The 24,751-nt window shown below is 45.1% G+C and overlaps 1 protein-coding gene across 3 annotated transcripts in view; it reads left to right on the top strand.

Moving 5' to 3' along the window:
- mta1 (metastasis associated 1) overlaps positions 1 to 24,751 on the top strand; it is a 35,518-nt gene that overhangs the window by 6,783 nt on the left and 3,984 nt on the right. For 2 of the 3 annotated variants that reach the window (XR_012990466.1, XM_076300681.1), the window contains exons 2-13: positions 3,725 to 3,792; positions 4,080 to 4,173; positions 11,966 to 12,092; positions 12,982 to 13,045; positions 14,664 to 14,781; positions 15,061 to 15,163; positions 15,343 to 15,442; positions 20,065 to 20,253; positions 20,875 to 20,949; positions 21,300 to 21,358; positions 23,802 to 24,094; positions 24,501 to 24,652. Coding sequence is in view for 1 of the 3 variants with exons in the window: in XM_076300681.1 (XP_076156796.1) it covers positions 3,725 to 3,792; positions 4,080 to 4,173; positions 11,966 to 12,092; positions 12,982 to 13,045; positions 14,664 to 14,781; positions 15,061 to 15,163; positions 15,343 to 15,442; positions 20,065 to 20,253; positions 20,875 to 20,949; positions 21,300 to 21,358; positions 23,802 to 24,094; positions 24,501 to 24,652 (1,442 nt within the window). In the remaining 2 variants the exon portion in view is untranslated. The remainder of the gene's footprint in view (positions 1 to 3,724; positions 3,793 to 4,079; positions 4,174 to 11,965; positions 12,093 to 12,981; positions 13,046 to 14,663; positions 14,782 to 15,060; positions 15,164 to 15,342; positions 15,443 to 20,064; positions 20,254 to 20,874; positions 20,950 to 21,299; positions 21,359 to 23,801; positions 24,095 to 24,500; positions 24,653 to 24,751) is intronic. The other variant, XR_012990467.1, reaches the window with a different exon arrangement.

A 24,751-nucleotide genomic window follows, 5' to 3' on the forward strand; every position in this document is an offset into this window, starting at 1 on the left:
ATTTAACTGCACTGTGATGTCACAGCCTCTGTTGCCCTGTGATTGGCTGTGGCTGGCAGGAAGGGGGATGGGGGCACAAATGCCGTGGGCGCTATGAGAGAGAGAGAGAGAGAGAGAGAGCAAGAGAAAGAAAAAGAAAGACAGACAGACAGACAGACAGACAGACGGAAGGACCGGTTCTGGCTTGTGCTGGCTATAGGTCTTTTAAAAAAAGTGTAGTCAAGTCTGAGCTTGGGTTTGCCTCTTTTCTCTTTTTTTTTTTCTTTCTCCTCCTCGTGCTCTAGCATACTCTTTCGCTGTGTCTGTTTCACTGAGTTCAAGTTTTTTTTTTTTTTTTTGTAGCTTTGCCAGTTGTGCAAAGAGAACTCTGTGAAAAAGTAGAGAGAAAGAGAGACGGGTGTGGCTCGTGCTCTTACACACACACTCACTCACACGTACACACACCCACACACACACCATTTCACCAAGGGCAGAGACAAGTAGGCCAGATGATTCATTAGTGCTTTGTTTTGAGTGTGTGTGTGTGTGTGTCTGTTTGCTGGTGTTGCGAATGTGTGCGTGCATGCATATGCTTTCGTGTCCCTTTATTTGTCTGCCCACTACACATTTATGTGTTAGTAGTAACTCGGTACGTGTATTAAGTGTGTGTGTGTGTGTGTGTGTGTGATAACTTCAGTGCATCATCGATGCATCTAACAGGGGTAGCTAAGGTGAGAATCCCAGACCACACATCAAGTCTACATCACTGTGGACTCAGAGTCTCTTAAGACGAGACCAACAGTGTGTCTGTAGACAGGAGCAACAGTCCACATACCAGTAGTGGACTAGACCTACCCTGTCCCCTGTCATGGCTACCGTAGACTAGACAAGCACTGTCTCTGTGTATTTAATGGTAGTTGCTGTGTTGTGCCCGAAATGGTGTGTGTGTGTGTGTGTGCTTTGTTTGTGTGCGCTTGTTTGTGTTTATGTGTGCTTACGCATGCGTAGGGGCTCTCGCCTGAGGTAGGTATAGATAACGCGGGCTGGACTGCAAGCAGAGATAACGAAGATGTGCTCTGAAACCGGAGATGAGATGAGAGGAGGAAGGAGAAGCAAACAGGAGATGAGCGGAGCGGAGCGTAGAAACGGCATGGAGAGCACAGGGCATCTAAAGGAAGGAGGGAGGAAGGGAGGAGTGGAGAGGGACGAAGACAAGGTGAAGAGGAGAGGAGATGGACAGATGAAGGAAGGAAGGGAGGGAAGAAAGAAAGAAAGAAGGGAGGGAGATGGAGAAAGATGGAAGAAGGGAGGTATGGTGCTCTGGCAGGACTCCATGTGGTGGGTGTAATCCCGTGTGTGTGTGTGTGTGTGTGTGTGTGTGTGTAACGGCAGACGCCCCACCAGGCCGGGGGCTAACGGAGACGTCCCACTGACACACAGGCTTGGAGCGGTGCCAGCAGGGATGGAGAGATGGGGGATTGGTTGAGAAGGAAGATAAGAGGCTGAGATGCGTGCGCGTGTGTGTGTCTGGGTTGAGACATGGAGAGAGAAGGAGAAAGAAGATGAACATGAATGCCAAAGGTCTCCACCAACTGTGCTGGTGGTATGGTGCATATTTGTCCCTGGCCGCTATTCCATACATTTCACTCTGTGTGTATGTGTTGTTTTTGTGTGTGTGTGTGTGTGTCTTCATGTTTGCATGCGCACGCCTGCTGTGAGTTGTTTTTCATTCCTGACACTGCGGGTGAAAGAGCAACCCTGTACGGCTCGCCTCTCGCTCTCTCTCTCTCGCTCTCTCTCTCTCTCTCTCTCTCTCTCTCTCTCTCTCTCTCTCTCTCTCTCTCTCTCGCTCTCTCTCTCTCTCTCTCGCGCGCGCCTCACCCTCAAAGCCCTGCACCCTTCGGCTCTGAGGCTAACCGACTGGCTGGCTGGCTGGCTAAAGGGACCAGCAGTTTCGGGGCCCGTCCTCCTGCTGAGTGAGGCTTCAGAAGCCGCGCATTTAATCGAGGGCGCCTCGGCGTGTGTGTGTGTGTGTGTGTGTGTGTGTGTGTGTGCTGAGCTTCAAAAATGAATCTCAGGCGTGTGTGTTTGTCAGGCAAGGGTTTGGCTTCAGTACTAGAAGGGGAATTCCTGATGCAAGCTCGAGAGCGGGCAGAAAAAAAAGAAAAACCCACCAACTTTTTCTTCTGGCTTTATTTGCCTGGCAGGAAATCGTCTGGAGAGTGTACGAAGAAAGGAAGACTAGCGACCTTGATTCGTTCAAATGTTATTCCTAATCCTTCATATACATTTAAACATGTCACCTTTACAGCCTTCAGAATTGACACCACGAGACTTTGAGAGCAGTGCAGCCCATGCCCGGGGAGAACTCTGTTGACTTTTGCTTCAGAGAAGATCATTGATTGTGGTGTGGAAGATGCTGAGATGGTTAGCCCCTTTAAAGTTCTTTATAGCATGGAGCGGCCATAGTATAGGCCTAGTTCACGTGCAGGCTTTAGGAGAGTGTAGAATATGACCTGGAGAAACACGTAGGCCGCTGACACGCATGCCAGATGTCCCAACTGTGCAAGTTACTGTGAAGTTCTCGAAATAGTCACTCTTCGCAATACTTCAGAGTTGTTTGTTTGTCGATGAAAGCTGAATGAGGCCTAGTATAATTGATTGTTCAGCAGATGCTTTTATTCAAAGTTACTTGTAGAGCTTAGTGGGTGTACTTGTTCACTCTCGGTACCAAAACTGTAGCATTGCTTTGTAAAATAGTGAAATAACTGTGTGTGTGTTTGTGTGTCTGTGTGTGTGTGTGTGTGTGTGTGTGTGTGAGAGTAGCTATGCAAAACTTAACTGAAAAGGTTGCTGGTCGTGAAGAAGGCCTAAAACACAGTTCAGGTGATTGGCTTCAGAGGCAACTTTGGATAGAAGAATGATGTAAAACAAAAGTGCTAGAGACATTGCACTAGAGCATTGTTTTGCCAGCAAATTATGTCTACATTATAACAGCAGCCCTATAAAATAACAGTGGCCTTATTGGACCCCCCCGCCCCTGTCTCTAATGAGTGTTGTGAAAGGGATTTTTTTTTTATGGATGCCCCATCAAGCGCTCAGTCTCTGATGTGATGTGTGTGTGTGTTTGTGTGTATCCAGCACTCATTTAGTACTCTGGCTTAACATTTACTGCAGCTGCTAATGTGTCCATCACTCGGATGTTTGGCCAGTAGCCGGAGGTGGGGGTGTGGAGTCGGGGGGGGGTTGGGGGGGGGGTGGGGCTCGGTGAGGCAGTAATGGTCTTGTGTGCTTTAGAAGTCCAATCGAAGAGATGAGTCGGTAAACCCCGCCCTGTACACACCTCTAATTACGACTGCTGACTCCAGAGGCTGTTTCCATGCCCAGCCACGGCGTTTCTTTCTAATAATCACTTTATAATCCAATCAGAAGGGTGTTGGGCTTTTGGGCTGTACATTTCATATTTTTTATATTTCTGTAGTGTACCGATGTCGGTTCGCAAGAGACATTTTAAGATGGAAGGGAAACCTTCGAAAAGGAGGCACATTCGGCCTTGCATGGTAACAGCCTTTTGTGAACAGGCTGCTGAATCACCCCTTCTAAAAAAAAAAAATATTCCCCAAAAAAATCTATTAAATGATTCATCCTGAACTTAATGGTTCAATTCTTAGTCATACAATCTATGTGGATGTCAGCTGCACCTGTAATATCTCTAAATGTGTGTGTGTGTGTGTTTTCCTCGTAGATTATGTGTACTTTGAAAACTCCTCCAGCAACCCCTTGCTCATTAGGCGAATAGAAGAACTGAATAAGGTAAGCCAGTATGACTGGACCTCCATGGCTGTGTATGTTTGTATCTGTGGATGTTTATGTCTGGGTGGGTTTCTGTGACTTTCAGTGTGTGTGTGTGTGTGTGTGTGTGTGTGTGTGTGTGTGAGAGAAAGAGACACCCAAGTTATATATTTGCACATGTGGGTGTCCTGTTTTACAGCCTGTGTGTGTGTGTGTGAGACCATATGTGAGATGTGCGTGTTTGTATATATGGTATGTATGTGTTTACATATAACATGCTGTTTACGTGTGTCTGTTTGCCCTCACAGACAGCGAATGGGAATGTGGAGGCCAAGGTAGTGTGTTTCTACAGGCGCAGGGACATCTCCAGCACACTGATTGCCTTGGCTGACAAACATGCACGTGAGTTCTCGAGAGAGAGAGAGATGCACATACTGTAGGCTGTTTTATTGTCTCTGCACATTACCTTGTTGTTGGGATTTCATCTTCGTTGCAATAGTAGACCCAACAACAACAACAACAACAGAGCAATCATCACCACAGATTTTTCCATCAATCGCTGTCTCTGAAGTGCAGTTGGCCAAGGATGAGAGGCAGCCCTGTGCTCAACAGTGCCTCATGTTCACCATGTTCCCAGCACTAGCAGACACACTCAGTTAACTCACCATGTATGGAATGTCTGGATGCTGAGCTGTTGCTGAGATATTAGAGAGAGACCTGAGTGTATGTTGGGTATTATTGATGTCTTGTCAATACAGTTGAGCAGAGCATTGGTCCAAAGGATTGCAGAGATGATGGAGGAAGCTCATATAATATCTAATATCTAGAAAAATTACTTCACACAGCCTTTGGTAAGAGCTTATAGTGCTGTTTAGTATTATATATGAAATGGTATCAAACATTGAATGGCTAGTGTTCACATCAGACAATACAGTAAAATGATATTCATTAGAATTGTAAACGATAAAATGTAGGCCTAACACATGCAATGAAGTATATGCAAGAAATGGTATGTACTCGGGGTGTAAAGATTCACCGATACGTATTGCTAACCGATTTAAACGTTAAAGATGCGAGTGCATCCATACGCAAACCCCTACATCGGTTTAAATGTACTATGTACGGGTGTACGGGTCAATTTAAAATGACAAATCGCTTGCTGCTAAGCAATGCTGCAGCTGAAGACCTAACATTACAAATTAGGTTACTTTCAAAATCATAAGACCTGCTCTGATTCGCTAACAACAGAGTGTCTGGTAGCTTTCTCCAACTAGGGTAACTAGCGTCACTGCTACAGTGGCAACAAACTAGTTTAGTGTCTAGAGTTTAGTGAAACGCAGCATGGACTAATAACATGTGTGTTCACGTGTGTGTTGCAGTATCCTGAATGAACTCATATATTCAGTCATAAGCACAAGCCTCTAACCTAGCTTCTTAGGCTACAACAAACGCCCCTTGTCTGTGTGGTAACTTTGTTCAGCCTCCTTCTGCATTCCCTTTTCCGCTGGAGTCTCCCCATCGCACCGATGCACGTCTGAAAGTTAACTGGGGAGGGAGGGTAATATTGCCTACCTGTCATTGTTGATGTGATTGTGATTGTTCCTGCGCTTCTCGCAATGTGTGTTAGTAGCCTCCTTATTTATGGTAAGAGAGGAAAAGGTAATTCAGACACCCTTTCCCCCTGGCACTTGAAATTTAGCAAATCTACAGCTACACTGCAACATTTTAAAGTATTGTGATTGGCTCAGCAGCTAAGTAGAAGGGTGACATGAATGTATAGATCTCTATTAATTGGCCGAGTGATTTCGTTTAGAGACATTTGGCAAAGTTCTTAATATCTAAATGTTTGTTCAGTCTTTCAGTCCAGTCAATTAAATCTTTGTGTGTTTTGGAGAAGTTATAAACCCAATGACATGCAATTGTAATTTTTTTCTTATGCCATAATGTAACAAAAATAACTCCCCAGTCTTTTATTGCTAAAGGGTTCTCCAATGTTTTCTCAGTTAGCCTTTTAAAATTATATCAGATTAGTAAACAGAATGTGCCTTTGGAACATTGGATTAATGGTTGCTGATATTGGGCAATGTAGATATTGCATTGAATACTAGCCATTTCTTTCTACAGTCGAGAACCCTTTTGCAATGTAAGCACATAATGTAATCTGAAAACTGCTGCCTTGACTAAAAAAACAATGCAACTGATCTCAGCTGGTATTCTGTCTTTAATGGAGTGGAATGGAAATTTCTAAGTGACCCCAAACTTTTGACCGGTAGTGTACGATATATAAAAAGCATGTAGGTTAAAGCATTAGCTGAAATGGTTGAATATTCATAATTTGGCCTTAGCTAACGTGTGCTGAATTCTAAATGGTGCCGCTCATCTGAACTGGGCTCAGCAGCCCACGCCGCCAGTGACGTGTGGGCTCTAAGCCTCTCAGATGGGAGTGGGAGTGGGAGTGGTGGGAGGATGGAAAATGCAGAGTGTGTGCTGAGGCGACGACGGAGGGTCTGTTTGTTTGTGTGTGTGTGTGTGTGTGTGTGTGTGTGTGTGTGTGTGTGCGTATGCAAAGGGGTGAGTGGGAGGGTGGATGGTGTACAAAGTAAGAGTGATGATTTGTTTTATGTGTGCAGAGGTCCTGTGTGTGTGTCTGAGAGTGAGCATATGTGTGCACATCTGTGTGTGTGTGTGGGGAGGGAGAGAGCTCAGTGGTGTGGTTGAGACTCCAGTTTGAGAGTGGCGTTCGCTGCCAGCATTCCCACAGCGGCTTCCTCGGCATTCGCAATATTTGAAAAATCAAAGCAGACGCGATCGAGGGATTGAATATTGGGGGGGGGGGGGGGTGCTGGAGGGATGGAATGATGGAGGGAGGGAGGATGTTAAATGGAGTGAATGAAAGAAATGAGAATGAGAGAAAGATGATAGAATGTGGGTTAAAGGATGGAATGAGAGAGAGTTAGAGTGGGGGACTGTAGGAGGGATGGATAGAGGCCTGATGTGAGCATTCGAGACCAGTGGCAGTTCTCTCCTGCATCTCGGGTCTCTCAGCGACCGTCTTCTAGTCAGAACCACTACACTATTCCTTTGATTGCACTGGATTCTGGGAGGGTGATTCATGCGCTGTTCTGCTCTAGCTTGGATCAAACTCGGCCTGTGTTGGTCCCTTTCCCACTAATTTAGTCTCGCAGTCTCTTTTTAGGAGACAGACCCAAAGAAAAGACTTGAGAGTGAAGAAGGGAGAGTGACAGAGTGAGAGAGAGAGAGAGAGAGAAAAAGAGTGTGTGTGTGTGTGTGTGTGTGTGTGTTTTCACTGGAGTATATTTGTAGTTGGCATTTGTCAGACTGTTTTCTCTGTGTGTGTGTGCGCGCGCACAAGTTTGTGTGTGTTGGGTGAGTCACAGATTAAATATTTTACTTTCTGTGATGCTGCCTCCTCCTCAGTTGAAGTGCTGTGGCCCCACCCTACCTCAGGGAGCCTCTCGCCCGCTCTGCTGCTGGGTGCTGAGTGAGGCGCTGAGAAGAGAGGGAGCATTTCAAAACACCCAAATGAATAAATGACACAGTAATAACCAAATAACTTCCTGCTATCATCCATTTCATTTCAGGCGATCTCCAAACAGTCCCTCAGTGCTCGGGTGCATACTTTTGAAGCATTAGCATTTTGGCCAAGCGAAATGGTCAGCTTAAGCACATTTTGTTTATGTTTGTGGTACCGTGTGGTGGCCAGCTATGGAAGTCTTTCATTTTCGTGGCAAGCGAACTTGGCCTGCGTCTTTCTCTGCTCCATCTCTGTGACTACTTTTTTATGGCTGTGAATCCACAGGCCAGTCCAACGCTGTGATAAAATAATAATAAAAATTCATAAAATGATTTGATGTTTTATGAATGAGACGAGGCAGTTCACACTCATAAGTCATATCAGAGGAGAATGTCACAATGTATATAGATCTAATGGGACTGGGATATAAAAAGTTATAACATAATATTCATTTGAGTTACCTTTTTATTAAACATTTTATATCTACTTCAGATGCCATAATGAAGGCCACCATTAAAATATAGTGGCTGTTACATTTTCCTAGGTATTTAAACACTTTGAATGTTAAAATTCCATCATAGAATTCTTTTTTTAAAGAGTACCCCTAATTCAAACCTGTACTTTTCACATATCTAGATCAAAATAGCACCTTGTGTTTTAGCTCTCGTACATAGACCTACTCTCTCTCACTCCCTGCCTCCTTCCTTCCTCTCATCTGGTAAGGTGATTCATTCAGGAATAATTGATGATTGGTTGTGGAAGGTGAATGGTCGAGGGAGTTGGGTGAGAATTGCTCCTGTGGTTTAGCCAGACCACTTGGCTACAAACCTGAGGTGGTCGGTCTAGGAATAGCTGCTCTCTCTCTCTCCCTCTCTGTCTCTCTCTCTCTCGTCTCTGTCTCTCTCTCCTCTCATCGGTCACTGTTGCTAAGTTTCTCTCTTTCTCACCACCTCTCCCTCTCGCTTTCCCCTCCTTCCCTCTATAGTTTCTTGCACACCTTGTCTTTCACACTCTTTTTCTGAGAGGGAGGAAATTCCCCTAGCTGAACTTGGCCCGTTATGATTCAGAGGAGTAAGTCGTAACTCCCACACCTCAGTAAAATATGTATGGCCTTGTGTATGGCCTTGTGAACTGTAACCCATACTGATGGCCTGTTGCCATATAAGGACCAGTTAAAAACATGGTTGATATTGTTGTTTTTGTTTTTTTGTTTGATTACTCAAATTGGGGACCTTCACCTCTGCTGATGCTGTGATGCGGGACCAGCACTAGCTGTAGCCTCAGCTGATACTCTTTTGACTTTTAGGGCCCTATTTTAATGGTCTGAAACGGAAGTGTCTTCGCGCAAAACGCAAGTGACTTTGTGGGCGGATCTTGGGCGCTGATGCTATTTTACCGGCGGGATATTGACTGTTGCGCCCAACGCAAATCTAAAATGGGGTGGTCTGAAGTAGCTACATTAATCATGGGTGTGGTTTGGGCGTAACGTGCAATAAACCAATCAGAGCGTCATCTCACATTCCCTTTAACAACAGGCACGCTTGTTCCATAGCTGATTGCTATTATGGTGGCGTATTTGCCAGGCGCAGCCAGGAGCGTTCACAGCGCTATAATCACTGTTCAGTTGGGAGTTAGGAGTTCAGTTAGCTATTGATTTTTCCTCTTGACAAAATGTAATACAGAATTGTCACAAAGACATACTTTCCGATGTTTTGGGATCATTCTCACTGAATCACGACGTTATGAATGCATGGTGATATATTTGCAATGTACAATGTAATCTAACATTACCTCTCTATAGACAATGCATATCTTCTGTCAGTTAATCTCTTCTCTCCCGTGCTGCCGCTGGGGCATTTGGGTTAAATGGCATCGGCATGCAGTTCAACATCACGTCTCCTTAAGTCCTCTAACATTTCCTAATTTATGTCATCAACACATCAGTGATTCGTGAAAATGTGTACGCTAGATTTATGCCTATTTTTTCACATGGACACCACACTGATTTCCCTCGAGTGGTAATATTTTTCTTTTAAATTATGTATGGTTTACAGAAATGGGAACTACATTGTATAGATGAGAGGAGCTAAGTTTGCGTTGCGCAGCACAGGCGGCCAAGCAAGGGCTTCGTTTAAGTTGACCTAACTTTCAACTCTGCACAGTATCCCATTAACTGCGTGACAGTAGACTATTTACAATATTTTCTGTAAAGCAGAGTTTGTAAACACGTTATCATCAACTTAATTCACGCACAACATTTATTTGAGCAGGAGAGAGAATAACAATGAATGGATGCAGCAACTACAGAAATTGTACAGAAATTGTAACCATACTTGCTGCTTTCTTGTACTATCTGTTGCTGGTTAACAGCACATGAAAAGCTGATTTAAGCTAATTCACTAACTCAAGACTTTAAGGCCATCATGGATATAAAACGTTTTTTGAAAATAACGAAAGGATGGAGGGAACATAGCAAAGCTTGGTGCTTAAAACCTTACACAACGGTAAATTGGAACAAAACTAAAAGTAACTTTAGCCTTTATAGGGCTGTAGCCTATAAAGTTGTCCAGATTAATAGGTCGTAATTAGGCGTTGTTGTAAAGATATTGCATGTAGATGTTGTACTATATAGGCTACTAAATATTTAGGTCACCAATGCACGAACAAAACCGGGAAATGGACAAATATTATCAAGGCTTTGAATGTTTCCGTCTGTGCACGGAGGTGTCTGTAGATTGGTGTGCAACGCATTCATTCATGCAGGCCTGTGGTCATGCATGCGCCCTTAAAATAGCATCTGCATTTTCGCCACAGACTTTAGACCAGGGAGTTCCTGGTCTGTGGCGGAATTGTTTTCTGAAACTGCAAAATATCAACAGTGAACGTTTGCGCCGGAACACGCCCCGTCTTTTCGCTGAACCGCCCCCGTGGGCGCAATCGAATTCCCTAATTTACAGGCATGTACCTGTGGAGGGAACATTCCAATATGCGCTGACTGCAAAATAGGAAAGACAAACGCGCGAGTATACAAAGTCAATTGCGCCCGCACGGAAGATAGAGCCCTTAGTGTTTTCGGGGGGCGGGGAAGCAGTCCGAGTCCGATCACCTGACATGCCCATTATGTATTGTCTGCACTAGGGTGTGGAACTAACGACAGCAATTATAGTTCGGTGCCCTTCAGAATCTCTCTTTAAAACACATAAATGTGATCCAAGAAACACCCTAAAAGTGTGTGTGCTTTTGGGTTTGCATTCACGTTTCAGTGAAGGACCCGAAAGGTGAATTTGATTGTGAATGCTGGCAGACCAAGTGAATGAGCTTGGGAATATGTATTGATTTTAGACACTTGCATCTCAAATCCTGTGATTGCTTCTCTCTTCTACCTGTTCTCCCTCTCTCAATCACTCTCCCATTCACTCTTTAACCCCCCCCTCTCTCTCTTTCTTTCTCTCTCCCCCTCCTCTCTTTTTTCCCCATCCAACTCTCTCTCTCTCTCTGTCTCCAAAGTAGCCAATTGTATCTCGGGACTCATTTTAAGGCACTTTTGTGCCTATTTGTCCTTCAAATTAAACAGAGAGAGACGGTAAGGGAATGAAATTGGAGTGTAGTGAGGCGAAAATGAATTGAAAGATAGGAGAGAAGGTGATGAAGGAAGGACATTAGTACACCACAGAGGTCTATATTGACAAAGAAGGTGGTCTTTTGAAACATAGCCGGCTATGTATTTACTTGTATTTGTTGTTAAAATAAGGGTTCTGAACTTGTATATCACTACGATAAACTTGATGAATAGCAGTCACCTCAGACTCAACATGCCATACAATACTGATTCAGTCGGTTGTTTTCACCGTGTCGTCAGAGAGTCTGTCTGTTTTGGAGGAGGGAGAGATTGGCACGTAATGTCTCTAAAATGTCTCCATGTCTGTCAACAAAGACCCTGTCCATAAGAACCACAGAGGTCTGTAAAGCGTCTACATTTTTTTTAGTCTGGCTGTTGGCATTCGATTACATTGAGCCATATAAGCAATGTCTAAGTAAAAAACAGTACACTGCCTCTTCCAGGAAGTGCTAATAGCTGCTTACGAATGCTTAATAAAGACCTTATGACTCAGTTGTGGAGCTCTTCAGAGCTCCCTCACAGGAAGTGTCATTGGGAGCCTGAAGCCAGGCGCATACCAATCAGCCGTGCTAGCTAATACTTGCCATCAGCACCCGGCACCACTGTTGCCTAGCAACAAGTACTACTGTTGTCCAACCACTGCTAGTGAGGGTAATACTGATGTAGCATCCAAACGTGGTGTTTCAGAATCAATATACCCCATGTCGACTTCCAACAATTGCGGCACAAGTATACCTACTGCGACTGACCACATTATAGGGCTCCATTCATTTGCTGTAGACTATTCCGTGGACAATACCTGAATGGTCAGAACAAGTACATAGGTTTGACCTTTTTTTACTCCTTGTAAATAAAATGATTCATGATGAATTGTAACTCATCAGTAATTGTAATGACTGAGCAGTAATTGTAAGCAGATTTAATATTTAGTTTTGTTATTGTACTGAAGAGATGGTCCAGTTTAGTCTGTCAGGGTCGTTCCGGTGACCTTGTAAGCACTCCATGTTTGGCCTGACCTTTAACCCCCTTGGGCCCTGCAGGAGAGATGGAGGAGGAGATGGAGAACCCCGAGATCCTGGACCTGCCCGAGAAGCAAAAGCACCAGCTCCGCCACCGAGAGCTCTTCCTGTCTCGCCAGCTGGAGTCACTGCCTGCCACACACATCAGGTACAAGACACGGGCCCACACACATGCTTTTACTTGCTTATAAACATTGAATCATTTATACACAGAGGTGATTATTGAAATCAAATTGGTTTGTACCCGATGCATCAAGTAGGGCGATAGCCATTACAACTACTGCATTTCATTTTTGGTATTGGATTTGACTTTATTCCAGTTTTTTTCAGGCATATGTGCATCCAGTGTGTGCAGAATGTTCATTTTGTCATGTGTGGGTGTCCTGGCTCATTTTGAAGAGTAGCTTTCTATGCCATGTATGGCTTGCATATGATGTGCTAAACGTGGCGTATTACACATCTCTACATTAACCATTATCACAAGCACAGGGTCAATGATGTATGTTTTTATACCAATAAGACTTATTTAGCCTCTGCTACATCGACTGTCTGTCCCGTCCTCAGACTGAGGCGACTAGACTTTGACAGTGATTATAAATAATTCATCCCAAATCGCTCCTGCTCCGTCACAGCTTTTCACATTTTGTACTGAATCCCTTAATCATCTCTGTGCCATTTGCATAGACCATACCTGTCAACATTGGGCTTTGAGGATACGGTAGCCTTCCCACCTGCCCGCTTCTTTTACTCAATGAGGTTGGGATTTGGTTGGTCCTACATGAACTCAGATGGTCTGACACTGGTTTACTGGACGGGGCAGTGTAGCAAGACAACTTCAGAGAGTGATTGGTCAGGTTGAAAATGCGGGAGATTCACTGGAAAATATTAAAATGGGAGGACTGCAGTGGTTGACGAGTGGGAAACATCTGCTTTGGCCGGTAATGATGGGTTAGATTGATTTGCGTTGGTTTAGATTTTAGTGTTTATTTATATTGCTATATTTACTCACACTGATTAATGGGATGCATGTGTTTCAGGGGAAAGTGTTGTGTCACACTCCTAAATGAGACTGAGGCGCTTAAATCCTACTTGGAACGGGAGGTAAGTCTGTGTGTGTGTTGGTTTGTGTCTATGTGTTCGTATGATGGACTCAGAGTTTCTCTATGTCCATCTCCAGGCTTACATGTGCTTGTACAAGCTCACTTGTGTAACGCTTATTTTAAAAAATGTATCATGTGGTGTCTCCAGATGTGTTTGCCATAATTTCAGTTACATAACAGGTGTGTATGTGTGAGTGTGAGTGTGCACGAGGCATTTTGAATACGTTTTCATATGAATTATTTAGTGCGTTGACCCAGAAGATTCCCTGCACATTCTGTAATGAGGTGGCTGGAGAATCTTCTCAGTGCTGTGCCAGAATTCCACACACACACACACACACACACTGGCACACAGATCCACTTATGTTTATGTTGATGTGCATTTTGGCCTAAAAATCTGACACGGTTTAGTTGAACAGTAGTTCATAGGCATTGATGAGGTTCAATTCAATTGTCTAGCCACGATCTGTGGAGCTTACAGACAACGTTGAGGTTGGAAGCTACTTGCGAAACACAAAACATATCTTCACAGTAATCACCGACACTATGCTCCGACAGAACAACATAAATCAGCCGGTTTTAGAAAAAACCCTGCACTTCTACCTCCACCTAGAGCCTGTTATTTGGTTTGCAAAAATACACAGCTCCCGGTTCTTCTGGTCCAATCAGAGCAGGGCTGTGTGAGATCTGACTGTCAATTTGGCAGTTTTTGTGCAGTCTGGTGCGCACTGACGAGCACAAACTCGATGAGTGGATGCTCGGTGGTAGTTGGGGATGGGCATGAGAGTTGTAAACATTCAAAAATTTGGCTAATCTGTCAGACTTGCCAACTGCAGCTTTAAGATTTGCATTGGACTTCACAAGTCTCAGGGGCATAGCTCACATCTCATGGATAACACGTAAATTACAGTCTTCCACTCACCCCTGATGGTAATTTTGATACCATAGATTTAATAGAGACCCAGTCAGACCAATAGTATGAAAAATCAGGAACAGAGTTTATTTACAAGGGAGAGACAGCATGACTTCACCTAAAGATCCATCAGCTGCTCTAACTAGACAAGGAAATAGTTAGAGTTTAAGTATCCTTCCAGGCTGACGGGAGATGGCGTTGGTCATCCCATCTCACATGGACTACACTGAATCAGACCCTGATTAGTGGCAGTCTGGCAATCTGGAGCAGATAGCTACTGACGCAGCCATGCAGAACAGTGAAACACTGCAAAGTCATAATGTTCCTGCTTATCTCTAAACACAGTCACACAGAGATATACACAGGGACAGTACAGATATCATACAGTCATTACATAGAATCATACTTTTAGTATCAAAGTGACCCACTAATGAGAAATGCAGAACATTAAACCACATATTGGAATATTGGACATAATGCAGAACATTAAACCATATATTGGAATATTGGACATAATGTTCTATTCCACTTTCTCTCACCCCCCACCCCCCCTCTCCCTCTCTCTCCCTCTCTCTCTCTCTCTCTCTCTCTCTCTCTCTCTCTCTCTCTCTCTCTCTCTCTCTCTCTCTCTCTCTCTCTCTCTCTCTCTCTCTCTCTCTCTCTCTCTCTCTCTCTCTCTCTCTCTCACTCTTGCCCCATCTCTCAGGATGCCTTCTTCTACTCCCTGGTGTATGATCCCCAGCAGAAGACCCTGCTGGCTGATAAAGGGGAGATCCGCGTTGGAAACAAGTATCAGGCGGACATCACTGACCTCCTGGCCGAGGGTAGGTCTTACACACACACACACACACACACACACACAGTGAAAATACTGGTTGCAGGAGAATGTCTTGTCAGGCAAGGTATTGCTCTGTTCATATTGTTCTCATAATGCCTTGCATGGATTAAAAAACATAATGTCATCAATATCCTGATCAGAAATTAAAAGCTATTAGATCCAGCTGACGTGTGTGTGTGTGTACGTGGCGTGCGTGCGTGCGTGCGTGCGTGTGTGTGTGTGTGTGTGTGTGTGTGTGTGTGTGTGTGTGTGTGTGTGTGTGTAGGGGAAGAGGACGGCAGAGACCTGTCCAAACTGGAGGAGAAGGTCTGGGACCCGAGCAGTTTGCTCACAGAGAAACAGATTGACCAGTTTTTAGTGGTGGCACGGTGAGGAACACATATACACACACTCTCACACACACACACACTCTCTTTCTCTCACTCACTTCTCACTCAGTTTGTCACTTACTCTCTCACTTACACACTCTCCCACACAAGCATCACTTTCGGTTCTGTTTGGGTTGTGGTCTGTGAGAGTGTGTGTGTTTGACTGTGCATCTCTGCAGGTCTGTCGGTACGTTTGCGAGGGCCCTGGACTGCAGCAGCTCCGTGCGGCAACCCAGCCTCCACATGAGCGCGGCGGCCGCCTCCAGGGACATCACACTGGTAAGCACCGCTGCAAACCGCCGACTTCCCGCAATCTGCACCTGGCCTTTGACCTCTATAACACAACTTCACATTCTGTTCATCTGCTCCCAGCCCAAACCCTCCAACCTCTAAAGATGGACACATTGTTCTAAATGGTCACACTGTACGCCCCATGTCTGAACCCAAATCTCAAACCTTACACACTCTTACTCATCTGTAATATACCAATCAAGTAGGTCGGTGACCAATGATGATTTAACCCCCCCCCCCACACACACACACACACACACACATACAATAATGAGCTCTTACTGCGTCTTGAGTGAGTAACAAAATTGCTCAGTATTGAGGACCTTTCTCTAGAGAACTGCCTCAACGCTGCCCTCGTGTGGGCGGAAGGTGAAGTGCTGATGTTATAGTCACGGCGAGGCCCAGAGGACTTGTGTTGCCCCAAGCCTGCCTCCTCAGAAACCATGATGGGTCATGACATCACCCATCATCTCCGCTCCTTTAGCTCTGTTGCATAGCAACGACACCAATATACCATGGGGGAAAAAAAATACAGCCTCCACTCACACACACACACACACACACACAACCATATGTACAGAAACACACTCTCTCACACAGACACACATAATGTGTGCCTAAACACAAATACTCATTAAGAAGGGCTTTGTAATGAGCAGCACATTTCTACATGTGGAAGCTGTTTTTATCCCATGTGGCAGAATACGGTTGGAACCCGGTAACACAGAGCCCTTATTCAGGGATCCGCATAAGTGCCTGTAGCCAATCTCCACTTATTAAACACAACAGCAACATAGAAGGTCCTGCAGACCTTGGCTAGATAACAATGGTTTCTGGAATGATTTGCCAGTCCGCCTGTGTAGATATGTATGTATTAATGGGGGTCTGTGTGTGTGTATGTGTCTGTGTATGTATATGTCTCTGGTGACTTCAATCACATAACATTGGATTCCACACTCACAAATTTCTACCAGTTTGTTGACTGCCCTACAAGGGGACAAACAGGACAATAGACCTCATGTATGCAAACGTGAGGGATGCATACAGTGCAAACCCCCTTCCCCCACTGGGAAAGTCAGACCACAACCTCATTCATCTCCAGCCAATGTACAAGCCCAAAGTACAGAGGCTACCAGTTCCCACACGCACCTTCAGAAAGTGGACACCTGAAGCGGATGAGGCTCTGAGAGACTGCTTCGAGTGCATTGACTGGAGTGTGTTACAGAATGGAGAGGACTTAGAGGAGGTCACACAGTGCACAGCTGACTACCTGAACTTCTGTATGGACATTGTTGTTCCCACCAGAACTGTACGCTGCTTTCCCAACAGCAAGCCTTGGATAACCAGCAATGTCAAGACCCTTCTTAATAGGAAAAAGATGGCGTTCAGAGAGGGAGACATGGCAGAGCTGAGGCGCGTGCAAGGGGAACTCAAAGTCAAGCTGAAGGAGGCTAAGGAGGACTACAGAAGGAAGGTGGAACAGAAGTTGGAGGAAAACAACATGAAAGAAAGCATGGGACGGCATGAAGATGATCACTGGCCTGAAGAAGAGCAGCAGCTCTGTGGAGGGGGACCTGGACAGGGCGAACCAGTTGAACCACTTCTACAACAGGTTTGACTGCCCTGCTCCATCTCCAATGGGACCCACCCAATGATATAAGCCAGGGGTTCCCAAACTTTTCAACCCGCGACCCCCAAAATAACCGTGCCAGAGACTGGCGACCCCCACTATCCCTGGATGTGACTCAAAAAATAAAATAAAATGTGCGCACTGGCCATACGCACTAGGCTTATCCAAACACGGGCTTAACGACAACACAAAAGAACAGAGCAGCCTGTTATGATTTTACATATATAACTTTACTATATGATAAAAGCAGAATACCTTAGTCAAAAAATAATATCCATGAGTGCACATTATTGCTGCCATGTGCAAACTTAACTTTGAAATACTTTAATTTCACCAAAGCACTTTTCCTGTCGCACGCACGCTTGTTTATCCAGCACTGGCTTTGGAAATAACGATGTCTACAGACAAGGTAGAGTACGTTGCATGATTTTATGAAAGTATAATGTATTGCGACATCAGAAGCAAGTCAAATTTGTAGTTTCTTATGTCTCATTCCATCGAACTACAGATCCGCTACCCGATCTGGCAAACTTGCATAGTGCGGTTATAGCCGATATAGGGTCGCGAAGAGAATGCAGAAGTGCCGTTCACCCTGTTAAGAGTTGATGATTTTGGAAACAATATATTAATGTACAAAAATTCTTTGGTGTTGCTTTAACAGAAGAATATCTCAGTCAGGGTAATATCCACAAACTGTTGTAAACATATGTACATTGTTGCTGCGCAAATTTACATTTTGGCAACTACGTTTCAGCGTTAATCTCATCTAATGAGATGGATGCGCGCTATGCGCGGAACACAGCAAGTCCATTCTTGGTTTAATTGTGGAGACGGCCACACGGAGATCATCCTTCACATTTAGACGCGATCTGTATTTGTTTTTAATATATGTCAGTGCAAAGAACGGCGTCAGTACGTCCATCGCGGCCTTGGATAGCTGTGGAGATTCCCTCTCGACTGAAATCCAGAACTCAGCAAGCGTCTTGGAATTAAAATCTGTCTTTAAAGTGCGGTCACATGACAGCTCAACCAGTGCGTCCTCCATGCCGGCTGACAGATGACTTGCGGTGGTTACAGTGAATGGTGATCTTATCCAGTCATAATTTTTCAGAATTTTATTTTTTCCAAATTTATTTGATTTATGGAAATCATTTCGGGACCCACCCCTCGCCGTCCCGAGACCCCCCGGGGGGTCGCGACCCCCACTTTGGGAACCCCTGATCTAAGCCACCATCACCTCACGCCCCGCCTGACGCCTCCTTGCCTGTGCCTGTGGAGGCGTCCACGACTCTGGGACATCAAGGAGGTGGTCATCCCCCAGCCCCCACCCCCCACACTCCCTCAATACCAGTGCAACACTCACCCCTACCATCACTGGATATTGCACCCCTCCCCCACACGGTGATCATGAACAATGAGGCAACAACGACCTCAGTCAACAGCCATCAGACACACAGATCCCAGATGCACCCCTCCCCTCCCCTTACACCCCCCATCGTCACAGCAGCTCAAGTGAGCGCTAAACTAAAGAAACTGCACACGGGTAAGGCAGCGGGGCCTGACAGACTGTGTCCAAGGCTACTCAAGGCCTGTGCTGCTGAGCTGGGGGAGCCACTGAAGCACATCTTTAATCTGAGTCTACGCCTTGGACAAGTTCCAACACTGTGAAAGACATCATGTCTCACCTCTGTCCCTAAAAAGCCACATCCTAGTGAGCTTAATGACTACAGACCTGTCGCTCCGCCAGCTCCGCGTGGTCTGTCCACCACCCCTGCTGACTCAGACACGGCTCTTGTTTGCGTGCCTGCCCTACCCCCACCTCCCAGCCTCCCAGTCTCTCCAGCTCTGGATCCCGGTGACACCCAACGACCTAAGCCACCATCACCTCACTCCCTGCCCCCGCCTGACGCCTCCTTGCCTGTGCCTGTTGAGGTGTCTACGACTCTGGCAGGCTTGACAGGGACATCAAGGAGGTGGTCATCCCCCAGCCCCCACCCCCATACCTCCTCAATACCAGTGCAACACTCACCTCCATCATCACAGGCTATCGTACCCCCACCATCACTGGATATTGCACCCCTCCCCCACATGGCGATCACGAACAATGAGGTGACCACGACCTCAGTCAACAGCCATCAGACACACAGATCCCAGATGCACCCCTCCCCCTCCCCTCCCCTTACACCCCCCATCATCACAACAGATCAAGTGAGAGCTCAACTAAAGAAACTGCACATCAGTAAGGCCTGACAGATTGTGTCCAAGGCTACTCAAGGCCTGTGCTGCTGTACTGGGGGAGCCACTGTAACACATCTTCAATTTGAGTCTACGCCTTGGACAAGTTCCAACACTGTGGAAGACATCATGTCTCACCCCTGTCCCTAAGAAGCCACACCCTAGTGAGTTTTAGAGCTAAAATCGTTAGTTTTTTAGCTGTTTATCGCAACGCTGTGGAATGTTGACAAGTTGATTGTTGACAATGCTGCCTCGGTTACCAACTAGCGTTTGAGCCAGCACAGTGATTTAGAACTGTCATCAGGCAATTCGAACGGAACGTCTTTTTATCACTTTTTAAACGACACCCTTTTCAACCTAGACCATGGTATAAATACCTTTAATTACTTTTTCTGCTGTTAGTGAATGTGTGTGTGTTGTCTGTATGCTACTGAGACCTTGAATTTCCCCTGGGGATCAATAAAGTATCTATCCATCTATCTATCTATCTATCTACAGTATCTATGTGTGTGTCTGTGTATGTATATGTGTGTATATATGTGTGTGTGTTTATGTATTTGTGTGTGTGTCTATGTGTTTGTGTGTGTGTGTGTGTCTGTTTATGTATTTGTCTGTGTGTTTGTGTGTGTGTTTATGTATTTGTCTATGTGTGTTTGTGTGTATGTATGTGTGTGTGTGTGTATGTGTAAATATGTGTGTGTCCATGTACATGAATCTTAAGTGTTGAAATTGCCCCGCCCCACAGTTCCATGCCATGGACACGCTGCACAAGAACGGCTACGACATGACTCGGGCCATCGCAGCGCTGGTGCCCCAGGGCGGGCCCGTGCTCTGTCGGGACGAGATGGAGGAGTGGAGCGCCTCGGAGGCCAACCTCTTCGAGGAGGCGCTGGAGAAATACGGCAAAGACTTCGCCGACATCCAGCAGGACTTTGTGAGTGAAGAAGTGTGGCGTGGAGAGTGGGTGTGCGGGCGTGTGTGCGTGCGTGCGTGCGAGATGACCAAGCGAGTGTAGAAGTTAAAAAGGAGAGAGTGGGTATGAGGGTTACGAAAGAAAAGAAAGGAATGCCAACCGAAAGAGTTGAAAAGGGGGAAGGCAAGGAGAGAGAGAGAGATGTCATTTGTGGTTTTGTTGAGAGAGGGAGCAGAAGGAAAAATGGGTGAAGCAGTAGAGGAGAGGTGGAGAACAATGCGGACAATGGAGACCTCTTTGTTTTCTTTGTCTTAAAAGCAGACGACCTCCTGCTGGTTGCTATTTTGGCCCAGTTTGATGGATGGAGAGCCAGCAGGTTTCTTTGTTAAGAGTTTTGTTTTGTTCATTCTGAGGGTTTCTTCATGGTCTCTCCCTGAGTTGGGCCTTGGACCAACTCGCAGACCCCAGTTAGGACACCTGATTTACTGCAGGTTCTATAACACAGAGGGGGAATAAAGACATTTAAGAATGGATCCTAATTGTTTTACCCCTTTCTGGTTATAAAAGACAAGCTGTGGTATGTATATATGTATGTGTACGCATATAATGTGGTGCTCACGTTAAAGGCCTTCTGCCTTGCAGCTGCCTTGGAAGTCCTTGACCAGTATTATTGAGTATTACTACATGTGGAAGACCACAGACAGATATGTCCAACAGGTAAGTCTATTGGTTCTTTCTCAGTCATATCTCCTCCAGGCCTCATCTCTTGATGCTATTTGTTTGTCCTTTTCTGTTCTTTTGTGTTCGGATAAAACAACAGCTGGCATATCAGCCTCATGTAGGGATCTTCCAGCCAGAATCCCAGGACTTGTGGCTTAAACTTGCAACATTTCCCCTCCAGTAATTCCAACTGTTTTTGCGGGTTAACAGCACATTGTTCTGTGTCCCTCTCTGTCATTGTGGTATTTTTCATAACCATGTGGTATTTTTACCATGCTGTGTCCATCACCGATCGCAGTCACTAATAAATTGATGACCCATGTTCCTTTGACCTCTGTTTGGCACAGAAACGGTTAAAAGCAGCCGAGGCCGAGAGCAAACTGAAGCAGGTCTACATCCCCAACTAGTGAGTATTCACAGGTCAAAAGACAAAGGGCCCTATCATGACATTCTAAAGCGCATCGTCACTCGTCAAAAGCTTATTGGCAGCCGTGGCCCACTGGTTAGCACTCTGGACTTGTAACCAGAGGGTTGCCGGTTCGAGCCCTGACCAGTGGACCGCGGCTGAAGTGCCCTTGAGCAAGGCACCTAACCCCTCACTGCTCCCCGAGCGCCGCCGTTGTAGCAGGCAGCTCACTGCGCCGGGATTAGTATGTGCTTCACTTCACTGTGTGCTGTTTGTGTTTTACTAATTCACCGATTGGGTTAAATGCAGAGACCAAATTTCGCTCACGGGATCAAAAAAGTATATATACTTATACTTATACTTATACTAATATTCAAATTTAGTAGGCTGTCCAGTCCACATTGGGAGGGGTTTCGTTATCAAACGACAAGGTGTTCCTAGGTTTTTTAATCAGTCATATGGGTGTGTTCGGGGCGTAACATCATTTAAACCAATGAGAATGACATCTGTCATTCCCTTTAACGGCGCAATTGCGCAGTGTCAAATAAATGCATCGGTATTTTGACATTCAACGGCGCATTTGAAGGAGGCTGCTTGCGAGACCGTATGTAATAGTCATTCCACTAAACCATGCTTTACTACAACTTAGCATAGCCTTCACGCATTTGCACTCGTCTATTATTTGAACTCATTGGCAAAGTAAAACTAACTTCACCAAGGTGTTAGTCAACGACAAGACAGTTAGATAGAGATAGATACTTTATTGATCCCTAGGGGAAATTCAAGGTCTCAGCAGCATACATACAACACAAACACATTCTTTAACATCAGAAAGAGTAATTAAAGTATATAATATAAAAAACACAACTAAGCAATAAGGACAGTAGAAGATAAAGAATATGCTAAATATACTAAAATACAAATTATACTAACTAACACTTAATACAATATATAAAAATATACTAAAATACAAATTACAAAAATACAAATTATACTAACTAACACTTAATCTAAATCAATTCTAAAAACAGTATCCACATAGTGGTGATTAATCAATCAGAGGCGCTTGCAATGACTGAGGCAGGGACTGAGCCTGTGATTCTCTGTGCATAAGGTAAGGTATGGTAAGGTGCTCTAAGGTGCTCTGTGCGAATGAGTGTCATGGTGGTAGTGCAATGGTGATAGTGGTCATGTTGATAGTGCAAATGAGGTAAGTCCAACAGTGCAACAATGCAAAAGTAAAGTAAAGTCTATATATCTATATATTTAACTATTAAGAAAAAGTAGAAGAAAAAAAAAGTAGAAAAAGTGGCCACAGTTAGGCTGTGGTATGGAGGGGGGGGGGGGGGGTTATGCATATGTGCTAATATAGCACGCAAACAGTGAGGCATAAAGACAGTGGTACAAGTGGCTAGTGGACAGACAGTACCAAACATGGAGGGGGTGAAGAGGCAGACAGACTATGCAGAGAAGTCTATCTCTCCTCTTCCCTTAAGTGAGGGTTATACAGTTACTTCCCTTAAGTGAGGGTTATACAGTTACTTTATACAGGGATATACAGTTACTTTCACTATTGACTGACAATAGGTTACCATCGGAAACATAGGCTGAAAAAAACAACACTTACCCAAATATTGCTCAAATGACTGAACAAAACAACATTTATCCTGCAGAGGAGTTGCTTATATCTCGTGACCGTGCGTCTTCAGCTGTGCTCCATACGTGTCTCTCGCCTCTCCCCTAATCACTTTTAACCGTCATTACCAATTTGCAAATGATAGTGAATAACTACTCATCATGAGATGTACAGTATTTCGTAATATCTTTATTCTAATTATGTTTCCCATTGTAATCGTGCAATTTGTAATGTTTTGCATGGACGTGCGCTGGTGTGCGTTCATGAAGGATAGAAAGATGGTGCGTGCACCTGCCAATATGCCTGTTGACAATGCGCTCTTAAAATAAAATATAAACAACTCGCCATAGACTTCTGACCAGGTGTACAATAGCGATTTTTAGACAGTGCGCCAGGCCACTCCCTAGGTTGTTAATTGCCACACCCCTGGGTGCATTGTTTAAAAAATAAACGTGCAAAATACCAAATTAAACTTTGCGCGGGTGGAAAACGAGTTTTACGCCATGCGCCAGTGTGCAAAATACAGCCCAAAGCCTACACACCCAACTAGTGAGTATTCACAGGTCAAAAGACAGCCTATGTCCCCAACTAGTGAGTATTCACAGGTCAAGAGACAAAGCCATATTAGGATGCTCATCTACGTATGATGCTCCTTCTCCCCACTCAGTGTGTAGATTACTAGTAGTATTGAGTAAAGAACGCTAAACACTTGTATTCTCATTCTCAGTGGTTTTGTGAAATGTTTGTTAATGTGTGTGTGTGTGTGTGTGTGTGTGTGTGTGTTTCCTCTGACTGCCTCCCCTCCAGTAACAAGCCAAACCCTAACCAGCTGAGCTCCAACAGCATGAAGCTGTCTGGCCTGGTGAATGGCGGCGGGGCAGCAGGGGCTCCAGCAGGGGCTCCAGCAGGGGCTCCGGCAGCAGCATCAGCAGCATCAGCAGCAGCAGCAGCAGCATCAGCAGCAGCAGCAGCAGTGGGGGTTCCGGCCGTGGCGCCCGGGCCCGGGGGAGCAGCAGCAGCAGCAGCAGTGGTCCCGGGTCAGCCAGCAGTGCTGGGCCGCGCCTGCGAGAGCTGCTACAGTGAGTACCAGCCGAACAGTGGTGAGATTTTTACCTCCATGCAAACGCAGAGAGCAAGACTACTCTGCGTTTCGGAGGAAGGTTTTTAGGCATCCCTAATAGCAAATATACATAAAGCATTAATATGTAATGAGAGATAATAAACAAAGCTTCTTTCTTTCTTTCTTTCTTTCTTTCTTTCTTTCTTTCTTTCTTTCTTTCTTTCTTTCTTTCTTTCTTTCTTTCTTTCTTTCTTTCTTTCTTTCTTTCTTTCTTTCTTTCTTTCTTTCTTTCTTTCTTTCTTTCTTTCTTTCTTTCTTTCTTTCTTTCTTTCTTTCTTTCTTTCTTTCTTTCTCTCTTTCTCTCTTTCTCTCTTTCTCTCTTTCTCTCTTTCTCTCTCACTCTCTCTCTCTCTGTGTGTGTATGTGTGTGTGAATGTCGTCTGTAGCCACCACCTCGTATCAGTGGTACTCGTGGGGTCCTCCCAACATGCAGTGTCGGCTGTGCGCCTCCTGCTGGACATACTGGAAGAAGTACGGCGGTCTGAAGATGCCCACGCGCCTGGATGGGGAGAGGCCGGGACCCAACCGCAACAACCTGGTCAGTCCCCACACCTGTTCAGCCAGAACCATGCAGTTCAAATAGTTATCAGATTTACTATTTGTGTGGAAGAAAACATGGAGTGATGTCCTAGTAGGA

The sequence above is a fragment of the Alosa pseudoharengus genome, unplaced genomic scaffold (genome assembly GCF_046254945.1).
Source record: "Alosa pseudoharengus isolate Yale_2024_CS ecotype anadromous, Long Island Sound unplaced genomic scaffold, YU_APseudo_1.1 YU_APseudo_1.1_scf_22, whole genome shotgun sequence".
NCBI classification, from domain to species: domain Eukaryota; kingdom Metazoa; phylum Chordata; class Actinopteri; order Clupeiformes; family Clupeidae; genus Alosa; species Alosa pseudoharengus.